Source organism: Miscanthus floridulus, chromosome 8, assembly GCF_019320115.1.
Source record: "Miscanthus floridulus cultivar M001 chromosome 8, ASM1932011v1, whole genome shotgun sequence".
NCBI classification, from domain to species: Eukaryota; Viridiplantae; Streptophyta; class Magnoliopsida; order Poales; family Poaceae; genus Miscanthus; species Miscanthus floridulus.
The window spans coordinates 94,472,201-94,487,218 of NC_089587.1; the positions used below are offsets into that span (position 1 = coordinate 94,472,201).

The following is a 15,018-nucleotide window of genomic DNA, read 5'->3' on the forward strand; positions in this document are numbered from 1 at the left end:
TCTCAAATGCCTAGTTTTTTTTATTTAGTTTAATTGGACATTCTGCCCTGACTGGGAAAACGGGTTATCCACCAATAGTATTCCTGCTAACAGTTTCCTAAAAAGTCATTGGGCATTTAATAAATAATTCTATAGGATTGCCTCAGTTTAAACTAAAGAAGTAAAGAACGTGGCTCTTAAAAGAAATTATAAATAGGGGACCAACAACCATTGGTCATTTGTAAGAGACAACACTCTCTCGGTAAATCTTGAAAACCTTGCATTAATCATTCTGTAATTTTGCCTAGCCTATTGATTACTGTACAATGTTTTACGAGAAGATAAAATTTTATGATTCTAAGCATTTTTTTCTTCCTTAGAAAACAAAAAAATAAAGTGTGACTTGCAAATTCTACCTAAAAATTAATCTTCTAATATGGTTTATGTACTGTTTGGGTCTCATTCTTATAGTAATCTAGATAGTGATGTAGAATCTGAATTCTAGATTAAAAAGAGAGAGTACTTGGATCTTGGATTATTGTCTTTGTATAGTGAGAATCTCCAAATCACTACCGGAAACAGAGACTTTGCCGAGTGCAAAATTCTTTGCCGAGTGTCAAAAATCGGGCACTCGGCAAAGGACTTCTTTGCCGAGTGCCAGACTCTCGGCAAAATCTCTACACTCGGCATAGGCTGCCCGCGAAACGGCGTTCGGTCACAGCCTTCTTTGCCGAGCGCCTGCTGTTAGGCACTCGGCAAATATTTGATTTTTTTAAAAATTTCTTTGCCGAGTGCCCCAGATCTGGCACTCGGCAAAGATTTATTTTTTTTTAAATTCTTTGCCGAGCGTCTCAGATCTGGCGCTCGGCAAAGAATTTTTTTTTTTAAAAAAATACTTTGCCGAGTGCCCCTGGCACGGCACTCGGCAAAGATTTAATTTTTTTTTATAATTTCTTTGCCGAGTGCTCCTGTGGATGCACTCGGCAAAGAGGAAAATTTTTAATTTTTTTTTAAAACACTCTTTGCCGAGTGCCTTATGCCTGGCACTCGGCAAAGACACCCTTTGCCGAGTGCCATGCCCCGGCACTCGGCAAAGTTTTTTTGTTTTTTTATTTTTGGCCTCCAATTTTTTTGTGCAGCCCTTTTAAAGCACCAGGAACTCCTAGTTATAATTTGGGGATTTTTTGTGGCTTTTTGATATATTTAGTTACTTTATTTTGTTTACTTGAATTTTTCCAAAAAATAGAAATTTGAACTGCACGTGGTATGAATAATGGAGTTTAATGATTCGAAAATTGATAGTCATGTTAGTGAGTGTTGTGAGAGGCCGTATCCAGGAACGGACCCGAAATTTCGGACATCTTGTTCACGAAACATGTCCGCGAAATTGCGTGTGAAGTGTTTTAAAATTCTATAAAAAGCAAACGAAGTCCGAAAATCATGAAACTTGTTGAGATGTCGTGATATCATATGTGGAGGCTATAATAAAAATTTCAGAAGATTTCGTGCATGTTGTCACGTACGATGCTTACAAACCAGGACATCTCTAGCCGCAAGAGGGGGTCGTCTCCTCCCACGCCACGTGAGGAGGACCGCCAGCCGTAGGAGGAGGTGGCGCCCATGGACGAGTCAAACGAGGAGCTAGTTCGACAGACAGAGGAGAAGGAGGAGGAGGAGGAGGAGGGGGGGGGGGAGGCAGCAGGCACAGGTTCCGCTTCCTCCAACTCCTCTTCGAGTGTCTACTTGCGAGGTCCCGCGAGCCTCCCACAGGTTCTGCTTCCTCACCAACGCCCAGTGATTCGCCCCGAAGGACAAAAGTAAATAACTGTATATGTTATCACCACTACTTCATATGATATGATAAAAAAACTAATAATTTTTCTTAATCACTTGTGCAGGAACTGGGTGGTTGTGTCGGGTGGTAGCGCACGGCTAGTCAACGGCATCCTGGGTCTTCTGTGCAGGCAACACTTCCCCGGCATTGTCATGTACGCAACGAAGACGGAGTCGGCCTACTCGTTTGACCACTACGTCGTTGCCTCCGATGCGGAGTACCCCAACAAGGCGGCACGGGTGAAGGCAGAGTTTTGGGTAAGTCTCCCTCGCACAACATTGCTCAATACGTCGCATTCATTGAACTTTTCTTGAAATAATGAATGGATACATCACTTTTGTATGCAGACTTATTACAGATGCGAGGAGGGATTTGAGGCCAGGGCGGAGTAGGCGACTACCAAAGCCTATAAAAAACTCGTCACCGACATGCATCACGAGATGCGCATCCAGGCCATCGTAACCTACTACGGGTCGAAGCTTGGAGAGAGGAAAACCAAGAAAGACGCAAGAGAGATGCAGCTGACCCAAGAGCAGTACCTTGAGGTAAATGAAGAACATCAATATTGATTCGTTTTGAGAATAAGTTGGTTTAATTTTATCTTCTTATGTGTCCAATACTTGATGACATGTAGATGATTCCCTGGTGGTGCCAAGCATATCTCGAGTGCTGGGCGATGATGGTGGACAGGTGGTTCACGGAGGAGTACCTCAAGATGCACAGGGATGCTCGGGACCGCCGTTTGCTGATGCAAGGTCCAGCACACCATCAAGGCAGCCACAACCTCGCCGGATACAAACAAGCATGTGTATGGGAATTGATTTATCTATTGTTACGCTCAGTTCTGCATGATTTCTAATCATCGTGCTGTCTTTCTCACAGTCGGCGTCATATAGTGGCCAGGCTTGCTCGGACTTCCAGGCATGGTGTATGGCCCACAAGGGCAAGGCAACGTCCGACGTCTCCTTCAACCTGGAGGACCCGCCCGAGGCATACACGAACCCGAGCGTCCACTTGCGCATCAGTGAGTACACTGAGGTGGCGAGGTCGCTTCATGGGTCAGACCATGATCCGAGCACCCAGGACTTCGATGGAGAGGCCATCATAAGGGCGGGGCAAGGCAAGAAGCATGGGCGGTTCTGGCTTGGCGACGGCGTCATCGACACGACCTCTACTCCCTCTCTCTCTCCTAGATCCGAGCACGAAGCACGAGCGAGAGCCCGGCCATTCACACACGGTCGACCGCTGCACAGCACCGGGTCGACGCACTCGAGGTTATTCCTATTTTACTCGTCATACATTGATCTTTACACATCTTAATTAGCTTTGCATTACTGAAACATTGGAGTGAAATATTACAGGCCCGACTGGAACAAGAAATGAAGGAACGTCAGGAGCTGGGGGCCCAGCTGGAGGCCGAGTGGGCCGAGCGGCAGGCCCAGGCGCAGAGGCTGATGGACATTACGGATTTCCTACAAGGGCTTGGGCAACGTATGGGCTTGTCTCTGCCACCTGGGCTGTTGGTTCCACCTCCGCCTCCACATCCTGCAGCTGCAGCTACTCCTGTGAGTATCAAAGTTTTTTACTTTCGCTCGTGCTTTGCTTGTATGGCCTCTATCATCCTAGATTAGCTATCAAAATAATCTTGTCTCACATGCAATCTTTTCTCCTTTGTGCAGTGTCCATCTGACGGTGGTTCGAATAATCCACCTCATGCACCTCCGAATGATGCATCTGGGTCTTCACCACAGTCGCAGTGGCCGAGATGAATGCATGTTGTATTTTTTACATTTGTTGTTCACTTGGTGATGGACTTGTGATATACTTGTGATGCACTTGTGGACTTTGATGGACTTGTGGACTTATTTGGATAGACTTGAGCACTTATTATTATATATTGTGATGGATGTGATATGGGCTGATGGATGTGTGGAAGGATGAGATATATATGTGATGGATGAGATATATATATGTGATGGATAAGATATATATGTGATATATGTTTGTATGAATGTATTTGTCATGATGGAATGCAAAAATAAAATTAAATTTGCCGTTTTGGGTCACTTTGCCGAGTGTTGCACTCGGCAAATGACCCCTTTACCGAGTGCAATGGTCACAGCACTCGGCAAAGCTAGAAAAATGGGCGACCAGAAAACAGATTTTCCAGCTTTGTCGAGTGCTGCGACCATAACACTCGGCAAAGAAATTTTTTAAAAAAAATTTAAACTTTGCCGAGTGCCGGCCATAGCGCACTCGGTAAAGAATTTTTTTAAAAAAAATTCAAAACTTTGCCGAGTGCCATCCATAGGGCACTTGGCAAAGAATTTTTTTTAAAAAAAAAATAAAAAATCTTTGCCGAGTGCCTTCCGGGTTGACACTCGGCAAAGAAATTTTTAAAAAAAAATGAAAAATGTTTGCCGAGTGCCCGATGGCCGGCACTCGGCAAAGAATTTTTTTTTAAAAAAATAAAAACACTTTGCCGAGTGCCTGTAGGGTTGGCACTCGGCAAAGAAATTTTTCAAAAAAAATTAAAGCTCTTTGCCGAGTGCCTTCCGGGTTGGCACTCGGCAAAGAAATTTTTTTAAAAAAATAAAAAATCTTTGCCGAGTGCCTGACGGTTGGCACTCGGCAAAGAAATTTTTCAAAAAAAAAATAAAAGCTCTTTGCCGAGTGCCTCACGGGTTGGCACTCGGCAAAGAATTTTTTTTTAAAAAAAATAAAAAATCTTTGCCGAGTGCCTCACGGGTTGACACTCGGCAAAGAAATTTTAAAAAAAAATTAAAAAATCTTTGCCGAGTGCCTGCAGGGTTGGCACTCGGCAAAGTGACCGTCAACTGGACCGGCGCCGTGACGGTCGCTTTTCTTTACCAAGTGTCCCCGGGGCACTCGGCAAAACCTTTGCCGAGTGCCCGATAAAAGACACTCGGCAAAGAGGGCTTTGCCGATCAATTTTTTGCCGTGTGTTCTTTGCCGAGTGCCGCACTCGACAAAGGCTTTGCCGAGTGCAATTTGGCCTTTGCCGAGTGCCTCAGGCACTCGGCAAAGAACCTGAATCCAGTTGTGAATAGCAAGGTTTAGGTAGATAGTTGGATAAAGGAATCTCATTCTAGCTAGAATCCAAGTGCTTGGATCTCATTCTCATTTTTCCACCTAATTTTTATTTTCTTAGGAGATCCAAACATAGTCTTAATTTGGAATAATATATGGTTTTGCATTGGCTATCTTGCAGGTCATGCATGTATATGCATGTGTTATACTTATGTATCATATTACATTTATCTCTATCAGAGGGATTCAGCCACAACGTTGTAAATGGATAGTCATATATGAAGAGAAACCGATGAAGAACATATATGAGCTAGCTAGGATATGAGCGTGTATATATGTTATTAGCACTTATGTTAATATTTTCCTCAAAAAAAACTTATGTTAATATTATGTTTATATTACATAAATAAATAGAAGAGCTAATTAACCAGGGGACGTGAGAAGGTTATTAGTAAAAAAAAAGGACAGAAAACTGAAAAATCAATTACACACATATATGCAGCAGCAGCGGGCCCTTCTCCTCCAAGCTAATGAGATTCAGTCATTCAGAGAGGGACCTTCTTGGCATGCAGCTTGGGGCGTTAGCTGCATCTGCGCATATGCTACTGCATTATTCAAACAATGACAGGCGCGGCAGGCTTGACATGCTCACATGCATATACGCCTGGGGCAGCAGCAGACGCATCAGGTGCGTGCCCACGCTCATATAGATGGTAAATATATATAGTCCAGGGATATAGTATATAGATGTTCTTGTGTTGTCTCGCCGGCATTGGACTCAACTGCTTGCTCCTTTTCCTTTTTGCGGATCTCTCTCATCTCCCTGGATGCCTTTGCTTGCTGTTGCTGCTGGTCCTGCATGCCCTAGCCTCCGGTCTGGTCCGTCCCTACTAGAGGTTTGTCCACACTGTGCACTAACCGTTAGTAAAACCAATCTGGTAGACCGTGCTAATTATTTCAATAAGTTGAAACTTGGAGAGTAAAATAAACATGAATTGGCCTGTTACATTCCAAATACTTACATTGCAAGTACGTACTCACTCTATGTCCCAAATTAAATCAACTTCTAGAGGTAGTATATATATACAAGGTTTTATTCAAGATTTGTAACTTAATTGATGGCAAATCATTTCTACTATGAAACCAGCTTTTGCTGACTGAGGTAGTACATACTTCTCGAATAATTGCATAGACTTCTTTTCTTTATAAAACTCCCTTGGTGCAAAGAAGTTTACTACTTTAAATTCCACTATATATGTGCAAATTGTTTGCACGGATGGTGTTGAGTGAACCTCACTAAGGGTGTGTTTGGTTCTCGTTTTTAGACCTCGCGTGGATAGCCTGCTAAGCACCTAAGCCAGGGCAAACAAAAGCCTGATTTCTGCAATGCAAAAGACTGTTGTTTAGTTTATTTGTATTAACTAAGTTTGGATTGTCTAAATCCTGTGTTTGGTTGTCCGGGTAGGTTAGATATAGTTACCTCATTCTTATGAAGGTGAGTTTTAACTCAACCACCTCTTACCTCCCCTCTCACCCTTGCTCTTCTTCAAGGTAGAGCCGCTGCTGCCAATGGCAGCCACCACCAAATCCCACTGCCACCAAATCTCTCTCTGCTTCTTCCCTTGTTCCATAACCATAATCTGTTTTCTCTCTCTCTATTTCCCTTGTTTGTTCTTCTCAAATGAGAGCATTCAATAACAAGGGCCTGTTACTAGCACCAAGGTAGCCCATATGGATAGCCAAAGCTAGGATGAGTTTACACAAGTTGAGATGGTGTAGTTACTCGTGTTTGTTTTCCATGTATGAAGTAAGCTAGCCCAGAAAGAGATAGGTTTGGTACCTTTGTAAGATCGTGTAGGCTTACCTCCAAAAGCACATGGGACATAGAAAAATCAGGCGGCTGAGAGATCAAGCCGTCATTACTGAGGCTATCGTTGTTCTACTAGTTTCCCATTTCATGTGTAGCATCCTCATCGTGACACACTAACTCCAGACACCGCGCGTGTTATCTCGGATGAATCGATATGTTCCCTCCCTTCCTTTTAATTTCTCAATTAAGAATCTAACTCATTCATTAGGGCACAATAATTGTATATGATAAATTCTCTAATAGAATCTGTGAATATTTATTGTGTAACTATGAGACTAGTACTCATTAGTCGTCGTTATTTAAGTTGGCAAGTTGTGATTCTTTGGCGCAACAGCAAGATACAGACCAGAGGCACTAACTGTGATGGAAATCTAAAGATCATCAGCCTGTTCGTTTCGTCGTAAACGATCGTGGATTATTTACTGCTGGCTGCTTTGGTGTGAGAGAAAAATACTGTTCCAGTTTATAATCCACGATCGTATACGAGCAAGCGAACAGGCTGCATTTGTTTTATCTTGTTATGAACTTATGATACTTTTACAGTTTGCTAAAACTAATTGTTTCTCTAAAATTTAGCACCATGACAAAGTATGCTTCTGGGAGTCAGAAAAGGAAAAAAAAGGAGAGAACTAGTAAATGAGTTGATAGAATCACAAAGAGGGTTCATGAATAAACTTTTTAAGAGTGGATGAGCCAACTAGTGTTACTCCTGAAGGTGATGGCCTTTATGGAGGACAATGTTAACATTAATCCTCCAGAAGATGAGGGTCCTATAGAATACAATGTTGGCATCGGTTGAAAGAACATTCTCAAAATTAGAATTGCTTATGTGTCTTGGCAACATTATGCACTGAGATGAAATTATATTGGATGAGACATGAGATTGATACGGTCATAAATGACTTTGTATCAAGGAATGTTAGAAAAATTTAAGGTAATTTAATATTATAATTATTCATATAAGGGCTTGTTTGGCACGGCTCCTCCCGAGGGGCTCCTCCGGAGGAGCCGGAGCCGTTTTGGAGGAGCCACAAATTGTGGCTCCTCCAAAACGGCTCCGGCTCCTCTGTTTTTTACTGAAAAACGGCTCCTCCAAGAAAACGTTTGGCAGAGCTCCTCTGGAGGAGCCGGAGCCGGAGCCGGAGCCGGAGAGGAGCCCTGCCAAACATGTCCTAAATATTGCTTTTGGATACATATTAAGTACGGTAAAATTTAATATATACATGTTGAGTATTTTTCATATTTATAAAAGGGGTCCTGAGATTTGGTTTCGCTTTAGGCCTCAAATTCCCACTGATGACCTCATCAAATAGAAAACTATTACTCCCTCCGTTTTAAATCGTAATTTATTTAGCTTTCTATGTATTCAAATATACGTATGTTTATTAGGTACTTAGAAAAATTAAAATGATTTACAATTTTGAATACAGTGAGTTGTTGGGAGGAGAGGGCACTAGCGTTGGGCCATCGTACGTTGCCTGCTTGTCGGGATCGAACAACAGCCTGAATTTCCTTGAATACAAGCCCATTCGATGGATCGGCCCGAATTCTGTCTGGCCCGTTCACCATTTCTCGTCGTTCAGTTCAGACTTCATCAGAGAAGGGCCACAGCACAGAGTCTCGTCAGTGCCAGACTGCCAGTGGACTGCGAGGGAGCGCCTCCTCCTCAGATCCAACCCCGACCGATGCGAGCTCCGGCGATGCTCCGTTGGGCCGCGGCAGCGCTCGCGCTCGCGGCGCTCCTCGCCGCCTCGCCGGCCGCCGCCTTCTACCTCCCCGGCGTGGCGCCCAACGACTTCCACAAGGTCCAGTTCGCTTCCCTCATTCCCACCTTCCTCGTAACGTAATGGTTCTCCGCATCCTTCCGTGCTGGATCTCGACGGCCAGATCCATCGTTTGGTGTTCATCGAGTTAGATGCGAGCGGTGGTGTTTGGGATCTTGGGGTCCTGCTGCTCTCGCTCGCTCCCTTACTCTTACTCGTGTCGTTGCGGATGGCACACGCTGTTCACTCCCCTGGCATCATAATCCGTTGGTGCTTCTGTGCGCACTGTCGTAATCTGACGAATTGCGTGTCTGTCGGTTCATTTCTGCACCGCTGCGTTGCTGCTCAGTGCTAATGGCGCACCACCACTTCACTTGCTGTCTTGCTCCCTGACATTTGATCGGGATGCATACAGAATTCTGGACTACTGGCATTCATTTTTGGCCAGGTCCCTTGCTTCAAATCTCAATGTTGAGGCAAAAACGTTTTCACCTAAGTGATGAAAAATAACTGAAAACTCTATAGTGGATCTAAAGTTACTGAACCTTATAAAAATAAGAAAATTATGCTGTGAGTATGCCACAGTCTGTGCCCACATGTGTTCAAAATGTCCAGAGGACACAACAGTCTGCACCCAGGATGTACTCAAATCTGCACTCACTCGTATTCAAGATGTGCAGTTCTTCAAATTTTTGTACATACAGTAAATGCCCCACTTGATCTCAGAAGGTGAATTTCATGTTTCATTGTATACATGATACTTATAGTTTGAACTTGGCAGCTGCAGGTGATGTTTTCTTTGACAACAAGCCGTTGAATCCCAAACCATTTTTTCTCTTCTGTTTCTCTTGGTCCTTATTACCTGGTGTAACATGTGGATCCACACTACTGTCTGACAGTCATATGTGCCCATGCATCACGCTTGCTAATTCACTCCTGCTTCTGATGAATCATGACAACCCATTATTTTCAGATCCTTAAGTATCAAGCATGTATGTGTGCTAGTAGTTATGTTTAGAGAAACAAATGTTAAATGGTGTGTGTGTGTTTCAATCTTTTGAGCTATGGGGGAAAAATAATCTATCCCTCTTATGAGCCTTTTGTTTTACTGAAATATGTGTTGCATGTTCTCTAACTGGTTCATACATAATTCTCTGCAGAAAGATCCACTTTTGGTGAAGGTGAATAAGCTGACATCCACAAAGACACAACTTCCCTACTCGTATTACTCTCTTCCATTCTGCAAGCCAAACACGATAGTTGACAGTGCAGAGAATCTTGGAGAAGTTCTGCGTGGCGATCGCATTGAGAACTCTCCTTATGTGGTCAGTACTAGATTACTGCTTGCCACATATTCACCTGTGTAATAATTTGTAATGTACCAGATCACTGAGTTGTCATCTACTTTGTCGTTTCTCGTTTGTGCTGTAGTTTGAGATGGGGGAGCCCAAGATGTGCCAGATTATCTGCAAAGCAAAAATTGACGATAAACAAGCAAAGGAGCTCAAGGAAAAGATAGAGGATGAGTATCGTGTGAACATGTACGGATTTTATATGTGACACTGTAATTTTGATTGCATGACAAATGCTGGAGTTACATGATGAATAATTTTCGTCACAGGATTCTTGACAACCTCCCACTAGTTGTTGCTATTGCAAGACAGGATAGGGATGCTACTGTTTACCAGGCTGGATATCATGTTGGTGTCAAGGGCCAATATGCTGGTGTAAGTTTTTGTGCTCAGCTGATGTTTTACTTTTAACAGTGTGTAGGTCTCCTTTTTTCTCTTGAAAGGGTGTAGTTATCTTATTCCTATTATAAAATATATATGGTACAGAACAAGGATGAGAAGTCCTTTATCCACAACCACTTGACATTTTTGGTAAAATACCACAAGGATGAAACTACAGATCTGTCTAGAATTGTTGGATTTGAGGTCAAACCATACAGGTTTGTTTTAGTTATACTTGCCATATTTTATTTGTATGATGCCTTTTACACGCTGACACTATCTTGTTTACTCACTTATACATCTTTGTTAAATTTCTCGTGCCAGTATCAATCACCAGTTTGAAGGGCCGTGGAATGATAAGAACACTCGTTTAATCACATGTGATCCTCATGCCAGCAAGCTTGTGGTAAACTCAGATACTCCTCAGGAGGTTGAAGCTGGAAAGGAAATCGTATTTACCTATGATGTGGCCTTCGAGGTGATATTTCTCACTTCTGCTTCTCTTTTTGTGCTCTAACTCCTTTTCTTAATACTCCCTCTGATTCTTAATGTAGGCCATTTAGGACATTGACATGGTCTTAAATGTGACACTTTGACCTGCAATTTTGTTAAAGTATATTATGTTTTCTATATATATTATGAAAGTTTTTTTCCATGATGAATCTATTACATGAACTGTGTTGTCATTTGTCAAGTTACTTAATAATACATTTTAAACTTTGAGTTTGTTTTAATGTTTTCTGATTTGCTTGGTATTGCTTTGCAGGAGAGTTATGTCAAGTGGGCTTCTCGCTGGGACACCTACCTGTTAATGGCAGATGATCAAATTCACTGGTTTTCTATTGTGAACTCTCTCATGATTGTACTCTTCTTATCTGGGATGGTGGCCATGATTATGCTCCGCACCCTGTATAGAGATATCTCGAGGTACAATCAACTTGAAACTGAAGAAGAAGCCCAAGAGGAGACAGGGTGGAAGCTTGTTCATGGAGACGTATTCCGCCCTCCTGCAAACTCTGACTTACTCTGTGTCTGTGTTGGGACTGGTGTTCAGTTCTTTGGTATGCTGCTAGTAACCATGATTTTTGCTGTTTTGGGTTTCCTTTCGCCATCAAACCGAGGAGGACTGATGACTGCTATGCTGCTCACTTGGGTCTTGATGGGGTTGTTTGCTGGTTATGCTTCTTCACGCCTATATAAGATGTTCAAAGGATCAGAATGGAAGAGCATCACCCTAAGGACTGCTTTCCTGTTTCCCGGGATTGCTTTTGGTATTTTCTTCATCCTGAATGCTCTTATATGGGGGGAGAAGTCATCTGGTGCTGTTCCTTTCACCACAATGTTTGCCTTGGTCCTCCTTTGGTTTGGTATCTCGGTTCCTCTTGTATTTGTTGGGAGCTATCTGGGCTTCAAGCAACCTGCCATTGAGGCTCCAGTGAAGACAAACAAGATCCCAAGACAGGTCCCTGAGCAGGCTTGGTACATGAACCCTGCCTTCACCATTCTTATTGGTGGTATTCTTCCGTTCGGAGCAGTTTTCATTGAGCTCTTCTTCATCCTGACATCAATCTGGCTTCACCAGTTCTACTACATCTTTGGCTTTCTCTTCCTGGTGTTCATTATCCTCATCATCACCTGTGCGGAGATCACGATCGTGCTGTGCTATTTCCAACTGTGCAGTGAGGACTACATGTGGTGGTGGAGGTCCTATCTGACCTCAGGATCATCTGCAATCTACCTCTTCCTGTATGCCGGGTTCTACTTCTTCACTAAGCTGCAGATCACCAAGGTGGTGTCGGGCATACTGTACTTTGGCTACATGCTTCTTGCCTCGTGTGCTTTCTGTGTGCTCACTGGTACCATCGGCTTCTGCGCCTGCTTCTGGTTCACAAGATTGATTTATTCGTCTGTGAAGATCGACTAGGCATGTTGCATGAGCCTGCAGAGAGTATGCTGATATGAAGCGGCCTCCATTTTTCACTGGTTTTTTTCCTGAATTTTCAGGAAAGCTGTACTTTAGGTGCTAGCTTATAAACCATTTATGCCCACTGTGGTTCAGAGTTTTATAAGGATAGGGCACTACTGCCAGCTTCATATGGGGCAATTTTTCCTTGTGTAATTGTGTTCTTGAGAACCGCTGTATACGTTCAATCAATGTCTCATTATCGTTTGCCACTCCTTTTCTACCTCTGCTGCATGGTGATTTTGATACGTGCCTGGCTTCATCAAGAATTGCTTGCATTCACCTGTACATATTCAGAAATGTTTGGCATCTCCACAGAATACTAGAAACACCGGCGCGGCTTTGCCGCGCCATCCTTGGAGGGGGCCAGCGGGTTGTGTTTTGTGAATCATGGTTAAATTAAGTTAATGATTTGCCCTGTTCGTTTTGCTGAAATTTGGCTTATGCTGAAATGTTGTGAGAGGCGTTCGCTGAAAAGTACTGTTGAAGTAATGCTGCAGAACAGTGTCATTTATTTTATATAAACCCATTTGTGTTTTTCTTAATTGTATTGATAAGATCAGTGTTTTCTGGAATACATCCTTTACATGTATCACTATTTCTATGTGAAAAAAAGTATGCTTAGAAGTTGTTATAAATTACTGTAATAAGGTATTTCAATGTATATCTTGCCTCCGACCTAAACTAACATGGTGCATGGAGTGGTTCCGTGACACTTCACATAGAAAGCATATATAGATGTTATGTACATGATGACGTGTCTATATATAATGTAAACATGATCTATGCAAAAAATGATTAATATTGACCGTCAGCCTCAAACCCATTGTCGTCACTGCTTTTTCTAGTATCTGCATCAACTGAACCTGCGTTTATATTGGAATAAAATCTTTACTAACATGTCAGTTGCAGAGGCAAACAGAGAAATACACTAGAAATAAACACACACTTGATAGAGAAAGTAGCCAATAAAGCATAAGGTATTTCTTAACTTTAAAATTGGATAAACCATGCTAGTTGTCAGCACCTTTTTTGTATCATAAATAAATTGAACAAAAGGGTGGCACACTGTAGATTGCATAATTTTTTTTTCCTGTCATAGTTCATGCATTTGCTTGGGACTATAATCTGCCGCCAATGCTCCCTACCACTCGCCGTCTTCCTGCAAGGCATTGCGGCCGCACGGTCGTGGCAGGTGTCGTTGCTGCTGACCCGTGCGGCCTGCCCCCCGTTCGGCGACGTGCTCGCCCCTGTCTCGCCAGTGCGTTATGCCGAGTATGACGAGGGCGTATGACGGGCTGACGCCCCGCGAAGCTTCGCAGACTTTCGGGTCGATGGATGGATTGTTGACGTGGCCGATCGAAGTTCTGGACACGTGGCCAAATGAGGTGCTAGATACCATGGTGCAAAGTTCGTCTTGTAAAAGACTAGAAATCATGCGCGTTGCCGCGCGGATGATCCTGTGTCGGCCAGAAGCAGCTGCAGGCGAACAGGACCGGATTCCATACACATTGATGTACATAGCCTGATTAAAGAAATCGTTCTCAAGAAAGGATGATGGCCTATAAGAACTTGAAGATAGAAAAAGAAGTTCAGAATATGTGATAAGCCAAGATAGTATGGCGATTCAGAAAAACATAAGTCCAGATAACCAAAGGAGACATGTCAACATCTCTTGATCTAATTTTGTATATATTGCAATATATACGATGGACACCACGGGGCACCGCTTGGAGATACACAACGGTGCTAGAACTCCTAATGACTACACTACTGCAGCATGTAATGGCTATATAACCCTTCTCTTCCAAGTCTGTCTTCTGTTTCCATGTTACTATCTGTTGAACAGCCGCTGCAAGATTGTGTAAAAGGGAAAAAAATCAGAACATGCTCTTTTGGGTATGTATGCCTATACTGAGTTTTGATTATGGGCGGCATACTTTAGTTTTACTCAATCCGAGTTTGAAACTACGGAGATTGGAGTTTTAAAAATTAGAAGGTTTCAAATAAATATGAGGCGAGTTCCAATTTGGTTAAATTTTGGTATGTCTTGGTGCACATTTTTTTTCTTATATAGAGATAGCAAATTTAAACGAGCTTCTGTTACTATTGTTCTATTTCTACTGCTGGGAAGGAAACCGGTTATTGCCTTGAGATATGTGACGAAGGTCCAGTTACATCTATGACGAACATCAATAGCAAACACAAGGAATGAGATTGGGTGTACCTTAGCCACCTCGGTAAGCTCGGCGATCTTGTCGGCCAGGGCACGTGGGGAGAAGATTACATCAGTCATCACATCACACATGATGAACTCGACGAAGCAACCAAAGGAGAGAGCGAGCTAAAAATGTCATTTTTGCAACTAAAGAATGAAATAGATGAGGAACAAATGAACTATTGAGGTTGGTTTGAATTAAAAGAGTAGCAACCAGGTGAGTATATTGAAATATATCATTAGGGAAATATAAAATGATTGTTGCCATATTAATAATATTAGTATAAGTAGAGGCAACATCATAGAATATATTTATCTTTACTTGTATCTCTGGTTATCACATCGTTGTTGTTTTTTTTGAGTCTAGTGGAAGAATTCTCCATGGTTATTTGCTTATATTTCCTTGGTCAGAAGAAAAGGAGAGGGCATGTGATCCTGTAGCAGTATATTGGTTTGAGAAGGTAATTAAGAATGCAAATGAAATAATATATGTAGTTTGCACAGAAATTAAAATTAAAATATAATTATATAAATTAAGTTTGGCATGATAAGGATATACCTCTACAAGAACTTAACTTGAGAACAAGGTAGAGGAAGAGTTAACATA

The 15,018-nt window shown here is 42.4% G+C and overlaps 1 protein-coding gene across 1 annotated transcript; it reads left to right on the top strand.

The window, feature by feature from the left end:
• The first annotated feature begins 8,324 nt into the window (after window positions 1-8,324).
• Window positions 8,325-12,409, top strand: LOC136472973 (transmembrane 9 superfamily member 8-like). The gene is made up of 7 exons (XM_066470672.1): window positions 8,325-8,539; window positions 9,658-9,822; window positions 9,929-10,038; window positions 10,119-10,224; window positions 10,336-10,448; window positions 10,555-10,708; window positions 10,997-12,409. The coding sequence occupies exons 1-7, from the start codon at window positions 8,420-8,422 to the stop codon at window positions 12,152-12,154; spliced, it is 1,926 nt and encodes a 641-aa protein (XP_066326769.1). The 5' UTR covers window positions 8,325-8,419; the 3' UTR covers window positions 12,155-12,409.
• The last annotated feature ends 2,609 nt before the right edge of the window (window positions 12,410-15,018 follow it).

Excerpts from the sequence above, each read along its gene's own strand:
- LOC136472973 (XM_066470672.1), top strand. The coding sequence starts at position 8,420 with ATGCGAGCTCCGGCGATGCTCCGTTGGGCCGCGGCAGCGCTCGCGCTC. Across the intron at positions 8,540-9,657 it reads CGCCCAACGACTTCCACAAG|AAAGATCCACTTTTGGTGAA; the intron begins GTCCAGTTCGCT and ends AATTCTCTGCAG. Across the intron at positions 9,823-9,928 it reads TTGAGAACTCTCCTTATGTG|TTTGAGATGGGGGAGCCCAA; the intron begins GTCAGTACTAGA and ends TTTGTGCTGTAG.